The 18,942-nt window shown below is 44.0% G+C and overlaps 1 protein-coding gene across 1 annotated transcript; it reads left to right on the forward strand.

Moving 5' to 3' along the window:
* Positions 1-598: 598 nt before the first annotated feature.
* On the forward strand, positions 599-15,265 carry HEY2 (hes related family bHLH transcription factor with YRPW motif 2). Its single transcript, XM_055311641.1, has 5 exons — positions 599-781; positions 3,131-3,209; positions 3,344-3,427; positions 5,730-5,811; positions 9,860-15,265. The coding sequence occupies exons 1-5, from the start codon at positions 699-701 to the stop codon at positions 10,474-10,476; spliced, it is 945 nt and encodes a 314-aa protein (XP_055167616.1). The 5' UTR covers positions 599-698; the 3' UTR covers positions 10,477-15,265.
* The last annotated feature ends 3,677 nt before the right edge of the window (positions 15,266-18,942 follow it).

Raw genomic sequence — 18,942 nt, forward strand, 5'->3', positions numbered from 1 at the left:
GTCCTGTTCTGGCCGCCGAAGCAGCCTCGGGAGCTGCCCGGGAGAAAAGCGATTTTGATTTAAGCTTTTTTTTTTTTTTTCTGAACCCCGCCCCCCCCCCCCCCGAGGGCCAATGTGACCGTCGGGGTCAGGCCGCCGCAGCTTTGGTGCAGACGGGGCACAGCCGCGGCGCCTCCCCGCGTCGGTGCACGCCCGCTCACACGCGGCCACGCGCTCGGGGTTAAGCTTTAAACCCGGGACGGGAACTTCTGGGTCAGACGGCGCAGGGGGCGGCGGCGGAGGGCGGCGACCCCGGGGCGTCCTCAGCCCCGCGCGCACGCTCGCCGCCGCCTCTCCCGCCCGCGCGCGCCGCTCCCGGAGCCGAGCTGCGCGGCCGCGTTCCCACGCCTCGGCAGGAGGCCCTCCGCGGGCATTGGCCAGCGCGGCCCCGCCCCCTCCGGCCGCAGCCAATCGCGGGCCACGCCGGCCCCGGGGAGGCGGGATCCGGCGGGGTGGGCGGGGCGGGAGGGCGCGGGGGGGCCCCGCCCGCGCGGGGGGGCGTGGCCGGCGCCGGTTCTTGCGGCTGAGCGCGGCGGCGGCGTGGGAAAGAGCCGCGAGGAGCTGACCGCGCCGCCGCGGGAGCCGCGCCTGCCCGGGCCCGGAGCGGGCGGGAGGGAGGAGGCGGCGGCCGCCGGGAGGGCGCTGCGCCCCGCGCCGCGATGAAGCGCCCGTGCGAGGAGACGACCTCCGAGAGCGACATGGACGAGACCATCGACGTGGGGAGCGAGAACAACTACTCGGGGTGAGCGCGGGCGCCCGAGGCTCCTCCGCGCCGCGGCCGAGCGCCGCCGGGGAAGCGGGAGCGCCGGGCGCCCGGGGGGCGAGCGTGCGCCGGGGTGCGGCGGGGGCCGGGGCTCCGGCCGGGGGTGGGGCGCGGGGGCCGGGGCCGCGGCCGGAGCGCGGCGCGGGAGTGGGGGGGGGTCCCCGCTGTCAGCGCTGCGGCGCCCCCGCCCCCGGCTGTGCGGGCGCTCCCGGGGCCCGCCGCGCGGAGACCCGGTGCACCGAGTGTTGGGATTTTTTTTCTTTTTTTCCCGATTTTCCGGGAGACTAAAAAGAGGACTCCGCTTTGGGAGAAATGAAAAGCAATTTGCAATTTTAAGACTTAAGGATGTTTGCGGTTTTAAGACGTTGAGGATGGTTGCGATTTTAAGACGTGAGGATCTTTCCGATTTTAAGGCGTAAGGATTTTTGCAATTTTAAGATGTGAGGATCTTTGCGATTTTAAGACTTGAGGATGTTTGCGATTTTAAGACTTGAGGATCTTTCCGATTTTAAGACGTAAGGATCTTTGCGATTTTAAGACTTCAGGACGTTTGCAATTTTAACACTTGAGGATCTTTGCAATTTTAAGACTTGAGGATTTTTGCAATTTTAGCACTTGAGGATTTTTGCAATTTTAAGGCGATTTTAAGGCGTAAGGATTTTTGCAATTTTAAGACGTAAGGGTTTTTGCGATTTTAGGACGTTAAGGATTTTTACGATTTTAGGACGTTAAGGATTTTTGCGATTTTAAGACGTAAGGATTTTTGCAATTTTAAGACTGGAGGATTTTTGCAATTCCAAGACGTAAGGATTTTTGCAGTGTTAAGACTTACGGATTTTGCAGTGCTCAGACTTTTCCTGGTTGACTTTGCGTGAGCGGGCTGACGGGCGGGTGAGTGACAGACGCTGGCCGGGGCCGCTCGGGGCGTGGATCACCTCTCAGGGCTGCTGGTCCTCCAGTCTGCAAAAGATCGGGGTCGGGACCGCAGAAGCCAGACGTCCACTTTCCAGCGACGGAGGGAGATTACCGAGGCATTTTAATGCCAAGGCGGGTCAAACGATAATTGCCTCTAATTGGCATCCCCGCAAGCTGCTTAATTATTTATCTGCAGCTGCCACTCAAAGAGCAAAATTCTTGCTACCTGCGGAAGACTGGTTTTATCTCCGCCTCGCTGTTCTGAGCACAGACGGACCAAAGTGTGAAAGCAGCAGCAGCAGCAGCAGCAAAGACATTTATTTACGTGAAACGTTGTTTGCAGAGTTATCTTTTCATTATTAAAGTGTGCGTCATCCTAAAAAATAAGATCTGCACCACAGAAGTCATGTGAAAGGCGAAACCAGGTTGGGATGGTGTGGGACTGAGGGGGACACTTAATTCAGAAATCAGATCCAGAAGTGAGAAGGTGAGGTAATAAGAACCTGGTGTGTGCAACAGTGCTAAAATGAAAGAGAACAAATAACAGGAACCCGGAGAATTTGAGAACATAAAGAAGCATAGAAACCGTGAATTATGAAGAGAAACATGTACAAACTGGAAAGGATGCTGGAAAGGAGCTGTAGGTGACAAAGTGATTTGATTGAACTTTCGATACAAAGTATCTTTTCACTAGTGAACTCAAGATGGATCGCAGCAGCCCTGGAGGTTTATGCTTAGGCTGAAGCCTAGGGGATACCTCCAGTTTCCTTCTCAAAGTAAAACGTTTGCCTAGCAGTTGATCCGATTTTAATTTCCCTGGATTTAACTTAGGACCTTCTTTTGGAAGATTAGCACGCAAAACATGATATTTGTCATATTTTTTTTTTCCTTCCGTGAGCTCTAAGTTTTGAAATAGTTAACGTTTGACTTCTGTTTATTTTGAAGATTGCATCTGGGGACAACAGTTTGACATGTGATGACTGTCTGTCTGTTTGATAGCGGTGCTAAACGTGGCCTTTATTTCAAAACAGCTTTGCTTTGTCTAGTGTGTCTGACGGGAGGGCGGAGGAGGGATACTATTGGAGAGTAGTTGATTTTTAAGAAACATTTATGAGCGGAACTGAGAAGTCCTAAGATCTGACTTCTCACTCTGCTTGTAAGTTTTTCACTGCAAGACTTAAAAGTTTAGGGATGTTTTTGCCAGTGGATTTGGTGTCCGGGTGACTGGTTAAAAAAAAGGGAAGGGGCATGATTCTTACCTGAAAACAAAGTATGTTAAAAGTAAGAATTAAGAGTGAAATAACACAGACCTGAACTGTGCAATCACTCAGTATTTAATGGGTGCCATGAAGTACCCAGAAGAAGCCATTGTTATGTTAATGCAGCACCTGACATACTGTTCCTATTTCATAGGCAAAGTACTAGCTCTGTGATTAGATCAAATTCCCCAACAACAACATCTCAGATTATGGCAAGAAAGAAAAGGAGAGGGGTATGTGATTTTTTTTTCCCTTTTATTTCATGTAGTCCAGCCTAATGTGTAACAGTTGTATTCTAACATTAGGAGTAATTTTATCATTTGTGTCTTCATAAACTTTTGTTGTCGTTTTGCTTCCTTTGGGATAGATAATAGAGAAAAGGCGGCGAGATCGGATAAATAACAGTTTATCTGAGTTGAGACGACTGGTGCCAACTGCTTTTGAAAAACAAGTAAGCTACCCTCACCCCTAACCACCCCACCAAAAGGCTCAAAAAATCTGATTCTCTCATCTGGGAATGTGGGTTCTTGTTAAAGCTCATTAAAATAATGGTGTATGTGCCCTGATCTGGCACAGAGCAGCTATTTCAATAAAATGCTTTGTTGTGGCAAAACTATTAAAAACATAATCCATCATGAAGTTGAAAAACATTTCCATTCTTCAGCTTATTTTTCCCTTAAGGGTAACAGTGTTCATGCTTTCTCTGTTCTTTCTATGAAGACCAGTAGTGGTTTTGTTTAAAACTGAGCTGTACGTCGTACTGTTTAAAAAATATATCCTGTGAAATTTCATTTTTGTGTCAAACGGTTAAAAAAAAACTGCTTTTGATTTTAAACATAACCAAAGTCCAGGAAGTAACATCTCTAGCTCTATTTCCTAAATGATAATACTAATACGAGGTTTTAGTTTTAGTTTTGTTTTGTTTTACAAAATCACTTGGTTTCATTTTTAATTCCTGGATTAATAGAATGCTATTCCACTCGGGAATACCATTTTCTTTTGGAAGTTTGGTAAAAATAAAACTAGCCATAAATTTCCTTTTTCAGAATTCAAGGTATTCCTTTGCCAAAAAAAAAAAAAAGAAAAAGATTTTGCACACTTAGAAGAGGAAGAAGCCAAGTGTTTAAATCTTCCTCTGTCGTTTTGGAAAAGTTTTGTATCTCTTGCCACAATGGCACAGATTTCTAAGAGCATCTTTCAAAGACTGGCATCATATGCCATTGAAAATACTTTCAATTTAATTCAAATAGGGTAGTTGTTTGTTTATTTCATTTCATTGTTTACTTCATGAACCACAAACATACAGCAAGCCCTACAAAGCCCTTGGAAATTATCCAGAAACTGCAATTTTGTGATTAGGCACTTTCACTGAAACTACTATACATCTTCATGGAAATATTGAAAATTGACAGAAGTACAAGATGTACTATGCTCTTGATTATACATTTTTGAGAGAAAAAAGACACCTATATGCTACAGCTGACTTTAGTGCTAAATGTAACGCGGAATTTGTAGTTTTGATTAGTAGCATTTTTAATGACAATAGGCTGAAAATGAAAATATCAGAACAAATCAGTGTTTTCACTTTGAGGACTGGGATGCATGCAGTTTTGAAGAACAGTCAGTTTGGTGATTTTCCCCCCCTTAGTTTGTTAGGTTTTTTTTTTTTTTTTTTTTTTTTCTTAAATGTCGACTTAAAACAAACCTTAAAAGCAAACCTCAGTTGTTTGGCAGTTAGTTACCATAAACACTGGCTTTCCCATTTGCCAAGCTTGGCTACCAACCCTAGTGAGCTGGCCCTGTCACAGTATGATTAGAAGAGTGTTCTTTCTAGCAGTTTAAATAACTCTGGCACTCTCACCATGTACAGGGTGCTGATAATTTTCACAAACCAAGTAGAGCATAGGAACCTGAAAAAAACTTCAGTTTCCTTTTCAAAAAGACATATTGATTTAATTATTTGGCTTTTCCAAGAAATTAGAAGCCACCCACAGTCCTCTGAGGCAGTTCAAGGTGGCACATTTGTATTTTAGTTGGTTTCCAGAGATTGCCTTATTTTAAAAAGTAGGACATGTAGATCTATTTCCAAGACATTAAGAACTATTTTTAAAGAGTTCAAATATCTTTAAGCACTTCTGATGCTTACTAGATAGGTAGTAAATTATGCTTTCTTGTTTATGATCTTGGAATTTACAGTGACACCTGCTGGTAATTTTTGGGAAAAAAAAAAAACAACCCTTAAAAGACTTCCCTTTTTTATTTTTGTGTCTGCTTACCAGCGGTGTGCCTTAAAGACTTATTAGAACTTTTTATTTTTGAAGAAATCTAATTTGCAAAGGTCCTGTTTCCTTATCCTTCAGAGTCAGAGTCAACTGATCTAGACTGCAACATTATATAAGACTATTGGAAGTCCTTAATGAAATACAGGATAGAGATTAGATGTAAGGTTTGAGATTTTTGCAAATGTCAAGAATCGTTTCAGCATAGTGATCTTAGGAATATAATTATTCTTATGATTAAAAATTTATTTCTTAGGCCTTTTCATCTTTAAAAGATAAATTGGCAAATATCTGTCATTGGGCGTGACATAGTAATTATCGTTTACACGTAAAGTTTGCAAAGAACTCAGATGTTTCTGTGAAAAACAATTAAACTTCGAATTTTCTCGTGAGAAGAAAAACTGAGAATCCAGCGTAAAATGTTCCAAATCAGTTTCCATAGAACTTCTAAGAATTTATTATTTGTTTATGCAGGGATCTGCAAAGTTAGAGAAAGCTGAAATACTGCAAATGACGGTAGATCATTTGAAGATGCTTCAGGCAACTGGGGGTAAAGGTAAGTAGGTGACTTCATTTTTACCCCCTTTCCACCTTTCTCTTTTCATCCCCGCCCCCCCAAGAGTATAGGAAAGTCATAGTTGAACAGTTCTTTAACAAGCTGAGATAGGAGGTCCCAGATTAAAGCTGTGGAAATCAATGCTAATGGCAGGATTGAACTCGTGGGAAAGAACTTCTGGAACAAAAGAAGCACTTGACCCTGGGCTTGTGTTTGCTTTCATAATACTGTGGGAGTAAAGCTTCATTCACAGCAGCCTGGTCACAGATTTGTTTGGGACCTCAGAAGCACATGCTGGAATCTGTACAGAAAGACAAAACAAACACACAAACATCCAAACATAAACAGGAGGTTAAAGGCAATCTTTTTCTCTTCTTCTTTCCCTTCCCCCGAAACACCCCTCCCCTCCTTAAATCAAGACTAGGACTCAACATAATGCAGCTATTCCAGAGGAATTGACTTCAAAATTATTTTCATATTTTGGTCGGTCTCGAGTTGATACCAGACAGAGCAGTTGAAGTGTGGGTAGTGAATCTCTGTAACTGCAAACTATTAATGGAGTGGAGTCATTCCTGCAGAGGGTAAACAGGAACGGGTACCCTGGGCCTGGTGGCCTGGAGAGATGTCTTCTGTACTAGAGAGTGATTTAGGAAAGAATCATCCAGAAGTCAGAGATGGACCCTCCTGTCATGTTAAAAATAGTCTTGAGATCCTGAAAGCTGTAATATTCATTCAGATTCAGATGTGATCCGTCTTCTCACACATTACTCAGACTTGAGTACCTTTCCACCTGTCAAGCAGGCCTTTGTGTTCACCTTAACCAAGAGTGTTTTGTTATTTAAGGTATTTGACAGCTGGGTAGGCAGAGGGTACCACCACCACCAGGGGCTGAGTGCTGCCCTCCACCATGGCAGCTTCTCCGCTCAGGATTAGCCTTTCATGACGTCCTATCACAGCATGCCCTACATTGGAGTAGGGGCAAGACTTTGGAGGGAAATAGCCATTTACCAACTGCTGTGGAAGTCCTTCAGGATTTAAGTACAGCATGGCCATATAGCCGAGGACCTGTGGAACACAGCCCTGGCCTTCCTTCACAGTCTTTTTAACTGTATGAGGAGGGGGATGTGGTCGCTGTAAAGAGAAGCCCTCATGGTTTGACTTAACCTCAATTGCACCTTCTCTAGAAACCATCCTAAATGGGTATGGAATTGTATTTCTAAGCATTAAGATCCTCAGCATAGGATGCTAAAACTCTTACATCACAGAGAAGAGAACTGGATGAAATCGTAGAAACCAGTGATCCATCCAGCTCAGTGGCCACTGCCTCACCTCTAACCCAAGACAGAAGTGCTCTGCTGCACTGTGAGGCCTGCACTGCATTCGTTCTGAGCTCTAAAGCCCCTCCAGCCCTGTGATTCTGTCCCTGCACCTGCCACCTCAGGAGTGTAGGAGACTGAGTCAGTGATGGTGCAGAAACAGCAGTTCTATTGCTCTGCCTCTCTCAGTGATGTCCACCACAAGGCTAAGAATTCTTATCAGGGCTTCAAATATTTGGCATGAACTATACTTCTAAAGCGTAATATTGTTCTTACTCCTTATTATAAAAACTAAGTTCCATTCTTGATTGCTATTCTTGGCTACCTGAACGGTCCTAAAATTCATCCCAGAATAGTTTGTGAACAGACATTACCAAGCAAGTTCCATACAAGTCTCCTGGCTGCCAAGGCATTAGAGAGGTCATCCACAGGAGAAAGTGTGGGCCTTGAAGAGGAGGGGCTGGCAATGTGAGCTCACATCATCCAAGACTCACAAGTGCTGCAGGGGCCTCACGGTGTAGTGGTGGAGGGCACAGACTCTGCAGTCCGGATGCCTGGTTTCAAATCCCAGCTCTGCGTATATTAGCCCTGTGACCCAGGGTACAGTCCTTACCCCCTTGGAGCCCCCGTTTCCTCATCTGTACAATGAGGACAGTGATAGTGCCTGCCTCACAAGGTGGTTGTGAGTTTATTCACTGAAAGCCATACAGCAGTGATGGCACAGGGAAGTGATATGGACGACCGGGATGCTTTTATTATTGGCCCAAGATTATTCCCAAGAGACAGCTGCTCATAGTCATTTCCCTCTGTGTTCGGCAATAGAATAGAAATTGCACAATTTATATTCCTTAATACACAACAGAGAACTCAGCCCTATATAACAACATACAGCTGGCCGACCACAAATTTCAATCACTTTGTGCCCACTCATGAAAATTCTTAGAAGCCCCCCGGGGTTCCAATTCTGTTGGTTCATTCTTTACTGTCCGTCTTGGTATTGCAGTAGCTTCTAGAGAGGATTTAGAAGAGTAACTTAAATATCTAGATCCCTCTGTGTTCTAGACTGTCTTCTGTTCATCGCATCCCTCCTTCTCTCATGAAAATTAGAAGCTTGAAAAGCCCAACAAAGAACCCTGAGGGTTCTCCTGTGAAACCTTTCTTCCGGGAGAAGCTTTCCCTCTTAATCCCAGGGACCCTGTTGCTAACTAAGCCGAAGTCCTGGGATGATAACTAGGTTTGCTGCTGATCTTCCACGTTTCATGATATTCTCTTATATCAGCTTTGTGCTGTTGTTGCCACTGTTTTAATGGTGTGTATTTTTGCCCCAACTGTCTTTTTTGGCACTTCCAGATTTCTGTTGATATTCTAGCTTTGGGAGTTTGAATATTGTGACCACCATTTCTCAAATGCTTTGGTCACAGAATAAGATGGTTTAAGTTTTAGCAGATGATAAATGAAACAGGTAATACTTTGATCAGCAGAAACATGAAAAAGATAATGTAGTAAATGCCTTAGGTAAAAATAACTGAATGTAAGATTTCTCATTTGTACATACACCCATATCCCAAAACTGAGTTTTTAATTTGGAAGTCACTAAAAAAAAAAAAAAAAATGTTGCAAATGGGAAAGAATCTGAAAAGGATACATTTATGCACATTAGAGGTCACTCATTCCAAGTGGTGCCATTTCCCCAAGTGTCTGATTAGTATTCTACTCTGAATTGGCACTGGTAATAATGGCACATCACTATTTTCTATCTATTTTACCCTTTGGATAAAAAGGGATTCTCGTAAATAAGACTCCGTTCCAGCCATTTTTAGGGTAGCAACCTTAGGTGTGGAGTTTGCATGCATATACACCGAAAAATCAATACACATTTTTTCCCTCTAGGGTGGATGCCAGGAAAATAGAAGTTAGCCAGTGAGGGAGGTGGATGCTTGAATCTCAGGAAAGCGAGGAGCTGTAGGAATCTCGTATCCGTCCAGCAGGCTATATTGCCTGAACAGAAAAATGGGATCTTCAGATGAGCAAACCGTCCCCTACAATGTTCATTTTCATCAGATTTTTTTTTTCATACAGAGTAAATGACAGGCGGTTTTCCCTTTGATCGAGGTCATGAGTCAAGAAGGACTGATGGATTTATTCAGAGATTCTAGCACATGTTTTTCAATTTATTTATGATGGGGGGGGGCAGAGACACAGGCAGAGGGAGAAGCAGGCTCCATGCAGGAAGCCCGATGGGAGACTCATCCCGGGTCTCCAGGATCACGCCCTGGGCTGAAGGCGGCGCTAAACCGCTGCGCCACCCAGGGATCCCCAGATTCTAGCACATTTTTTTAAAAAAGTCCTCCACTGCACGTCTCTGTCAGCCAGGCCAAGAGGGAGAATGCTCGAGATGCACCCTCTCCTCCCCAGCGCGGGGCCCCTGCAGTTCCTGGGGAGCCTCCCTGTCCGGCAGCAGAGAAGGCGAGGACCGTCCCACCCCCATCCCCGCCCCCGCCCCCGCCCCCGTGTATTTGCGCGGAGCTGGTGCACCTGGGGGCTCCGGCCGGGCCGCCGGGGAGCAGGCGGCGCTGTGCCTGGCGCGCACGCGCACTGCAGCCTGGCCGTGCGCCTCCCGCGGGCAGCGCGCACCTGCGGCCGCTCCCGCGGGGCTCGTTCCGGGATGCGGGGCGGGGCGGGGCGGGGGGCCTCGCGGTGACACCCCGGCTCTCCCGCCCCCCCCCCCCCAGGCTACTTCGACGCGCACGCCCTGGCGCTGGACTTCATGAGCATCGGCTTCCGGGAGTGCCTGGGCGAGGTGGCGCGCTACCTGAGCTCCGTGGAGGGCCTGGACTCCTCCGACCCGCTGCGGGCGCGCCTCGTGTCGCACCTGAGCACCTGCGCCTCGCAGCGGGAGGCGGCGGCCGTGACGTCGTCGCTGGCGCCCCGCCCCCCGCCGCCGCCGCAGCCCTGGGCCGCCGCGCTGCCGCCGCTGCCCGCGCTGCTGCCGCCCGGCCTGCCGGCGCCCGACGGGCCCGCGCCGCTGCTCGCCGCCTTCGCGCACGCCGACTCGGCGCTGCGGCTGCCCGCGGGGGCGGGGGGGGCCGCGGCCGCCTGCGCGCCGCTGCTGTCGCTGTCGGCCACCGTGCACGCGGCCGCCGCCGCCGCCACCGCCGCGGCGCACAGCCTGCCCCTGTCCTTCGCGGGCGCCTTCCCGGGGCTGCCCCCGAGCGCCGCGGCGGCCGTGGCGGCCGCCACCATCAGCCCGCCCTTGGCCGTGGCGGCGGCGGCGGGCCCGCAGCCCGCGGGCGGGGGGGCGGGCGGCAAACCCTACCGGCCCTGGGGGACCGAGGTGGGAGCCTTCTAGGCGGCCGTGGGAGGCGCAGACCCCCCCCCCCGGGAGGTGGGCTGCTACCTGTTTGTCCCTTTGTTTGCTTCTCTCTCTCTCTCGTCTCGTTCAAGGCAGCTTGGGTCACTGACCTCAGCCACTTTCTGAGAACCCCGCACTGGTCGCCTGTGTAGACGTTTTCCTGGAAAATGCATGCACTGTACCATCCAGCAGGGCGTCAGAAGGTGTGAATTGGGGAAGAAAAACAACAACACACACACACACACAAAGAAGGCAGCTTGGGTCACTGACCTCAGCCACTTTCTGAGAACCCCGCACTGGTCGCCTATGTAGACGTTTTCCTGGAAAATGCATGGACTGTACCATCCAGCAGTGCGTCAGAAGGTGTGAATTGGGGAAGAAAAACAACACACACACACAAAAAGAATGCAGCTTGGGTCACTGACCTCAGCCACTTTGTGAGAACTCAGCACTGGTCGCCTATGTAGATGTTTTCCTGGAAAATGCATGGACTGTACCATCCAGCAGTGCGTCAGAAGGTGTGAATTAGGGAAAAAAAAACAAAACACACACAAAAGCCAAAAAAAAAGGCAGCAGCCTGGGTCACTGACCTCAGCCACTTTCTGAGAAGTCCACATTGGTCTCCTATGTAGACGTTTTCCTGGAAAATGTATGCACTGTACCATCCAGCAGGGCGTCAGAAGGTGTGAATTGGGGAAAAAAACAACACACAAAAACACAAAAAAAAGAAGGCAGCCTGGGTCACTGACCTCAGCAACTTTCTGAGAACTCGGCACTGGTCTTCTATGTTGACGTTTCCTGGAAAAATACGTGGACTGTACCATCCAGCAGTGCGTCAGAAGGTGTGAATTGGGGAAGAAAAACAAACGCAAGCAACAACACCACCAAAAAAAAAAAAAAAAAAAAAAAGCCCTGACTGGATTCTCTCGACACTAGATGGAAAAGCATATGCGTGTCTCATAAGTGCCTGAGCTAGTAAAAGTCTTCTTCTGAATTAGCTGACGTTGCACAAGTAAAGAAGAGCGTAGAGGTGAGGGTAAGAAAGGAAAGCTACCGAAGGCTTGCATTAGGCTGCAGACGTTTTAATAAAGTGCCAGAAAAGAGTACTCTGTTGAAACCAACAGGTTTTTATTGGCCAAAAGGATTGCTGAAAATAATTTTCAAGTTGAAAAAAAACTAGTTTTACCCTTAGTTGGCTTTTTTTGTACAGACTTGCCTGCCAAGTGGCGACATTTTGCAATGCATTGGTATAAGCAATTATTCCATCATTGCTCGGATTAAGCACCATTGCTGCCCTGCCTGCAAGCGTCCCCACCCCCACCCACCCCCCGCCCCGGGGGCACTATTTTTTATGGCTCAAAATATGGTGCCTCTTTATGTAAACCATACGTGTAGAGAGTGCACCTGAGAGCGTTGCCTACCGTGTGCCCACCTGAAGCTATTTGATTCAGGCCAACTTGAAAATTCTCCAGTTTGTAAAAGTTTAATTTATTGTTTCATTTGGACTATTTTTACATATTTATCCTCTTCATTTTGTCCTGATAATGTGTAATATCTATTCTTGTCACCCTTTGGGAAAGGTTGCATTTCTGGAGGTGATAAGACAGGGAGAGAGCATTGGGAAGAGAAAAGCCACGATTTTTAAATGCTCTTTGTCAAGCTCATGATTGCATTTGATCCCAAATCAAGGTGAATGTATACAATGGGATGTACATAAATTATTTTTGTTCATGCCTAGACTAGTGCTACATAGTGGTGTTTTTCTTTTTTATTTTGTTTAATGACAAAATAATCTCTTAATGCATTGAAATTGAGCACGTGAGATTTTATGTTTGAAAGATAAAGACACAGCATGTATAATTATGCACTTCATTTCTCTGCTGTGTGGAGAAAGCAATAAACATTATGAGAATGTTAAACATTATGCAAAATTATACTTTTTTAAATATTTGTTTTAAAATTATTGTACCTAGTCTTTTTTGCATTACTTTGTAACCTTTTTTCTATGCAAAAGTCTACATATCACTAATTAAATGAAGTCCTTTTTGACTATTTTTATGTGGATGAGTTGCTTTGCAGAATGGAAAGTTGACATGGATTTCAAGCAAGGCCTTCCTTCACTAACAACTTAAGCCGTGGCTTTTCTTTTTCTCTTTCAGAGTCATTTAATATAATTCACAGCTTGCCTGAAAATAACATTTATCTGAGCTTGTAAATCAATTAAGCATAGGCGGGTATGACGTTATTTGGAGACAGGAAGTGATCAGTTTCCTCTGCCTTTTATTCTCAACCATGTTCTTGGAAGAAAAGTGCAAATACAAGAACTCCAAATAATAGTAAACTGAACCTAGGATAATAAGCTAGAATGTGTCATACATTTTATAACTCAAAAATGTTTGTAGAGGGTTTTTAAAACATCACATGCATACGTGATTAAGCATATACATGCTTCCTGATGGTAAATCCTCTGTACCTACCTCAATGAAACTTTTTTTTGATGCTGTAGAAATTATGCACATATCTCTCCTTCTTTGATGAAGCCTAGAAGAGATTATTTCAGTTCCTGAAGCTATTGGGCCAAACATGAAAAAAGAATTAAAAAAAAAAAGGAATGTTTTTATTCATATCAATTATGCTCACAGTTAAAGGAAAAAGTACAAGGTGTCTTACATTATTGTAGTTTTGAAAAATTAAGTATATAGTTTTTCTAATTTTTGTCTGTAAGTGGATTAAAAAAAAATGAGCAAAACCAGATCGCTTTGTTTCTCCTGTCTGTAAGTTCTGTGGTTATTGTATCTTCAATTAACTCTGATGGAATTAGGTAGTAAATAAGAAAATGGATTCAGTAATATTTGAAGTTTGCTTTTTAATCATGATTTGTGGACAATGGGCATGGAAATAATTCTTATTTTAAGATCTAATAGCTGATTCTGTGCCTCTTGTAATGTCAGCATTCAAAGCATTTCCTTTCCTTTTTTGGAATGTAAACCATTTTAGAGATCAGGAATTTTTATTTTTAATTTTGATTAAATATTTTAAGATAAATCCTCTTCCTCCTTTCCTCCCTTTCTTGTCCTCTTTTTTTTCTTCTATGTGTTTCCTTCCCAGGTACATATGGCTTGTTATTTTTCCAATTAAATGATTAAAATATTTGCAAAACAACTTGCCACGTAGTTGCTAAGGGTTGTCGTAGTTCTGAAAGATAATCGTTGTCTGTAATTTTGGTCATGGGAAGTTAATTGGTTCTTGATAAATGTTTCATATCATCAGCTACTAACATCACATTTCACTGTGTCAAAAAACAAAATTCAACTAAGTAAATTAAAAGATCAAATTGGCTTTAGTCAACAGCTCATGAATTGGGCAGTTGGGCAGCATCCCATCTAGCAAATAGAAAGGAGCTTGAAGAAGCTGTACAAAATGAAAGGCTTTTATAGGCAGAAGGGAGCTGAAAAAGGAAGTCTGTAACAAAGAGTATTGTTTCCGGCAAGGTCACCTTCTTTTGGGGGAAGGGGCGGGGATCTGTCATGCAGATGACCTCACTGGTAGTGATCGGTTATTTCCAGATTGGTTAAAGGTCAGATATTAAGTCTTGTTTTGCTGATGAGGGGCTTGCACAGGGGACTCCATTTTTGGCCTGTTGTTTCTTTTTAACAACTGTTTCCCATCTTGAATTCAATGTTTTGTGAAAGTGGTGTTCCACCTTTAGAGGTGGTAATTTTCATGTTTGCTCCCAAAATAGAAAAAAATTAGTTTCTATGGTCCAAGGGGAAAAGGACTTCTACTAAGTTTAATGTATTGGTGGCTTTTATTTATGCAAAAATTAGTTCCAAAATTAACTCAAGGGATTTTTGGTAGGATTAAAGGAAAAAGGTGACATTTTTTTGAAATTTGGTTTTCCCCAAAAGTTAAAGGCTATATGCATACCTAAAGGTTAAAAACAAAAAAACCAAAACAAAACAAAAAAAACAATTTAGTTGATACGAACAAATTTTATGTAATATCTTATAAAGCAGTCTCCTTTTAGAGAACTGCAAAATGGGGCAGAAGGCTGGGAGATTTTCTAGAATAAAGAACAAGGAAGAGAAAAATGGAAAAAAATCTGATTGGCAGGTTATACAATCAACCTCGTTTAGGATGAGAAGGCTCAGAGTTGGCTTGGCATTGGGGGATTGGCTAACTGGATATACTGCATTTGTGGTCAAGTGGAACATTCACAGGGACTCAAAATTTACCTGAAGTTCCATTTACTGATGCACCACCTGGGCAGGAGTGGCTCCATCTTGGGCCTCGAAATGTATTTCTTTTTTTTTTTTTTAAGGTGTTATTTATTTATTCATGAGAGATGCAGAGCAGGAGAGAAGCAGGCTCCATGCAGGGAGCCCGACATGGGACTCGATTCTGGGTCTCCCAAGATCACACCCCAGGCTAAAGGCGGCACTAAACCACTAAGCCACCAGGGCTGCCCCTCGAAATGTATTTCAACACCAACTAAAACATAGTTCTGTATTTCACATCAGTGAGCCAAAAGGTATTTATTGAATGACTACTGTGTGCAGCAATGTGTGTACAAGTTGTTCCGAATGGCAGGTAGTAGCACGTGCAAATGTGCTTCTGTAGCCTGACAATGACAGATACAGCTGTCACTCTAGCTATTCACAAGGATCCTCAAAAGAAGGAGGTGCCATGAGAGTGAGACAAGGGGTTTCTGACAACTAGCTGGAGAGGCCTGTTGTTCTTTTTGGGATCTTTTGCTATTACAAATATGATAATCCTATCATTTGAACAAATCTGAGGGACTTTTAAATTAAGTTGAAAATTTAAAAAGGCCAAATAGTAGCTAGAGTGATGGCACTAATGATATATGTATTATAAATCTTAATAAAGCCTTTTGGATTATCTTCTTTATATAATCAACTTGTTCCTTTTTAATCATTACATGAATTCAGAGTAAGAGCAATCACCTTAGGTCATCATCACAAGCAATTTCCCTAAGTGTAAGACTCCATCAGTAACAAGATACACTATTGGTTTAAGGTCAGTTTTTAAGGAAAAGAACCACAACAGAACTTTACCCGTCGATCATAAGACATCCCAATTTCCAGAATGTAAAAATGAAAGAAAAAAAAAGGTACATCTTGGATTTGAGGCAATACCATAGCATAATAACGTACTTTGACACAATTTTAAAAATCCATGGCTAGAGATGTACACTGATTAAAATGTGGCTGATTTAGCTTACTTTAAAAATATCTCATCAGGATAGGGCCCTAGTCTACTTAATAATCTGGATTGGCTTTGTAAGCCTAATGATCTAAAGATAGATATATTTTTGAAGCTTTTCATGTTTTTATTGCCCAATAGGGCCATTCTCAGTTCTGCATTTTACTGAAGAATGGAATTTGACTTCCCCTTGTAATTCTTTTAAGATCTAAGCAATAACTGAGGTTGTGAATATTTCAGCAACTAAGACAAAGCACTACAACAAATATGACATCATAAACTGTGACTATAGCTCATATTCTTTGGAAGGATAAGTCTTTGAACTCAGATGGGAGAATTTAAAAAGAAAAAAAAAGCCCCTTAACTTACATCCACGGTCTTGTAAGAGGGGCCAGAGGCATATGAGAAGAGGTTCCTTAGGTACCAGGTGGTACCTTCTCCCTCAGTTTCAACTTTAGAGAAAAGGCAGGAAACGGGTCCTCTGCTATAACTGACATAACCAGTACCACCTAAGGCTCAGGTCTAATAAAGAAAACATGTTAATACTTAATGGCAAGTGTTGTTCAGGTGTCTGTGCTAAGTTCTGTGCTAGGGGTTTGAAATCTGTTGTTATTATCTTTGTTTTGCATATTGGAGAATAAGAGGTTCATTGCCAAAGGTCACACTAGCAGTTTGAGCTATGACTCAACCCAGGCCTGTCTGATTCTTCAGCCCATACCTTGAACCTCGAGGCTATGGCTTTTGAGACTGCTTTTCCAGACTCAGACTAACCAAGAATATTTCAACCTGCCTGGAATCACTTTGAATTATTGACAGGAGTAAGTCTGTCTACTGTATAAGCATGAAAACCTCCACCATCTTACCCTTTTAACATAGCAAAGGATTAAAAAAAAAATGACCCCACTTTATTCCATCATACAGCATAAAAAGAAATCGTTTTTGGCACTTTCCCAGTTTTGACTTGTAACTCTCAAGCAGGTCATAAGAACTTTACCTTAATCAGTGAACTTGACCCTCAGTGGCTACCAAAGAATATTCAAGGTGATTGGCAAAGGCGAAGCAACATGGTGAAAAACTAAATGAGGTGTCTCAGGGGCTCCTTGGCTGGCTCAGTAGGAAGAGTGTGCAACTCTTGATCTTGGGGCTTGTGTGTTCAAGCCCCAGGTTGGGTGTAGAGATTACTTAAATTAAAAAAAAAAAAAGTATCTGAGTTAGTTGAGTTTGAAAAGAAAAGAAAAACCCCAATCTCTCACTGTATGTAAAAGATAAGAGGTCGTGGCATGGCATGGAGGGGGACAAGGAAAATGCTGGATCATTCTGAATACTTCTACATCCCAGGTCCATCATGTCATAAAACAACACTCGTCATAGAAAGACTCGCCCAGTAACCCATCAACAGTACCGATTCTTACTACCAGGAAGGGATTTTGAACTAGCCTAAATGCTTTGGCCTACAGGGAAGCATGCTTTTCCAGAGCAATTTACAGTTTATATGTGTATAGTTTTTAAAGAATCTTATAACCAGAGGCATTTTTATATGCCTCTAAGTTCTTAGTCTTCTGAGAACTGAATATTCTGTTTCCTTGACCTTAGTTATCATTCTGTTACTGTGGGAATGAAGAGATTCATGCATATGAAATGGATATGCATGTAATAGAATGCCTCCTAAGGTTTCTTGTTTTGTTTTTCTTAAGGGAGAGAAAGAGGTTGAATATCTTTGGCAAGTTAACCCTCAAGCTTCTTGCAGTAAGTGTGCACTGTGATAGTTTTGTGTTTTCGCCACAGTGATAACAAAGTCACGTTTTCTCATGTGAAGAAACAGTATTTTGGGAAGAATGGCTATTATTCGTAATGTCTCACGTGTACGAGTGGGGTGATAAGTTTTAAATTGCTCAGAAAACAACTGAAACTCCTAAAACAACTGAGTATTTTAACTGAGTTAACCCCTCCGTTTGTGATTATAAGCTATCAAGCTGAATATCATTTACCATACTGTGAAACCCTGCTTCCTCGATCTTTCATCACTTCTTTTTAAAACTTTTTCCCTTAATTACAGAGAACGTAAAGACTTTTTTTTTTTTTTTTTTTACCCAAACAATCCAACTAGCACTTTGTGTGGCTGTTTGTGTAGACTTCCTCAATGGTTGGCCCCTTCCCTGTCCTGCTCTTCCAAGTCTGCCCCAGTACGCCTGCTTTAAATAGGCTTCCCCTGGAGTCTGGCAAGATGACAGAGATGTGCTCACGAGAGTCAGGAGGGCAAAACACAGGGCACTCAGACCATATTTTACTCTTGTCGTAACACATTTCTGTGTCACAGTCACACGCCACCTCCTAAATGAGAACTCAGACAGCCACGTGTTTGTGTCTCACAAGCAGCCACTGCTAGATTCATCTTATTGTCTTGGCATCTCTCTCTCAGAAAGATAAGCACAGCCCAGGACAAATGGCCAAGTGTCAAGCAGCGTCAAAGCCACAGATAGTCTGGTGTCCATCAGATGAGGGTACGGCCTAGCTCGGGAGGCAAGCATTGCCTTTGATGACAAACATCCTTTGCTACTACAGTAAGGATGGTAAATTGGTGGGGCCATTGTGCTCCCTTTCAAGATTCAGTGAGCATCTTCACCCCAAAGATACCCGTAAGTCCATCACAGCTGAATCAGTGAGCAGACTTAAGGCAAGTGTGTTGCACGGAGGGAACAGCTGTAAACATCAAGTGCCTCCTGGCCATGACCCTCATAGAAACAGGTCCCAGCAATGAACCGATGAACTATCTGACCAACGCTGACCAGTTCTCACAACAGAGAACACAATTCTTTGATGTGACCCTCAAACCTCAAGCATGCCCAGAGCGGGAGCTACAGACAACATAACTCAATATAAATGCATTTAGTCACTTCTTTCCAAATGACAAGGTCCGGCAGGCAGCTTCCTTGCTCTGGGCATCAGAAGCTTGAGATGAAAAGAGAAAATTCACCATTGTTTGTCATCAGGATATGACACAGCAAGAAAAGTGATGGAAAAGCTATTTGTCTAATTGTTCCTTTAAAACGTATAGCTTAGGAGTTAAAATGGTCAAAAAACCCTCTGAGTGGATCCTTTACCGATACAGCAAAAACATACTAACAAGGAGATGGTTTGCTTAATAAGTGTAGCTTCATAGCCTTATCCAGGAGAGTGCATGTTTAATTCATCAAATCAAGTCTATTAAGCCGTTTTGTTTGTTTTAAGATGTGGGAGCTT

This window comes from Nyctereutes procyonoides, unplaced genomic scaffold (assembly GCF_905146905.1).
Source record: "Nyctereutes procyonoides isolate TBG_1078 unplaced genomic scaffold, NYPRO_anot_genome, whole genome shotgun sequence".
Classification (NCBI taxonomy): domain Eukaryota; kingdom Metazoa; phylum Chordata; class Mammalia; order Carnivora; family Canidae; genus Nyctereutes; species Nyctereutes procyonoides.

What these genes read in the sequence shown, in the direction of transcription:
- HEY2 (XM_055311641.1), top strand. Translation starts at nt 699, where the DNA reads ATGAAGCGCCCGTGCGAGGAGACGACCTCCGAGAGCGACATGGACGAG. An exon ending in AGCGAGAACAACTACTCGGG is followed by an intron (nt 782 to 3,130) that starts GTGAGCGCGGGC and finishes CCTATTTCATAG; the next exon opens with GCAAAGTACTAGCTCTGTGA. An exon ending in TCAGGCAACTGGGGGTAAAG is followed by an intron (nt 5,812 to 9,859) that starts GTAAGTAGGTGA and finishes CCCCCCCCCCAG; the next exon opens with GCTACTTCGACGCGCACGCC.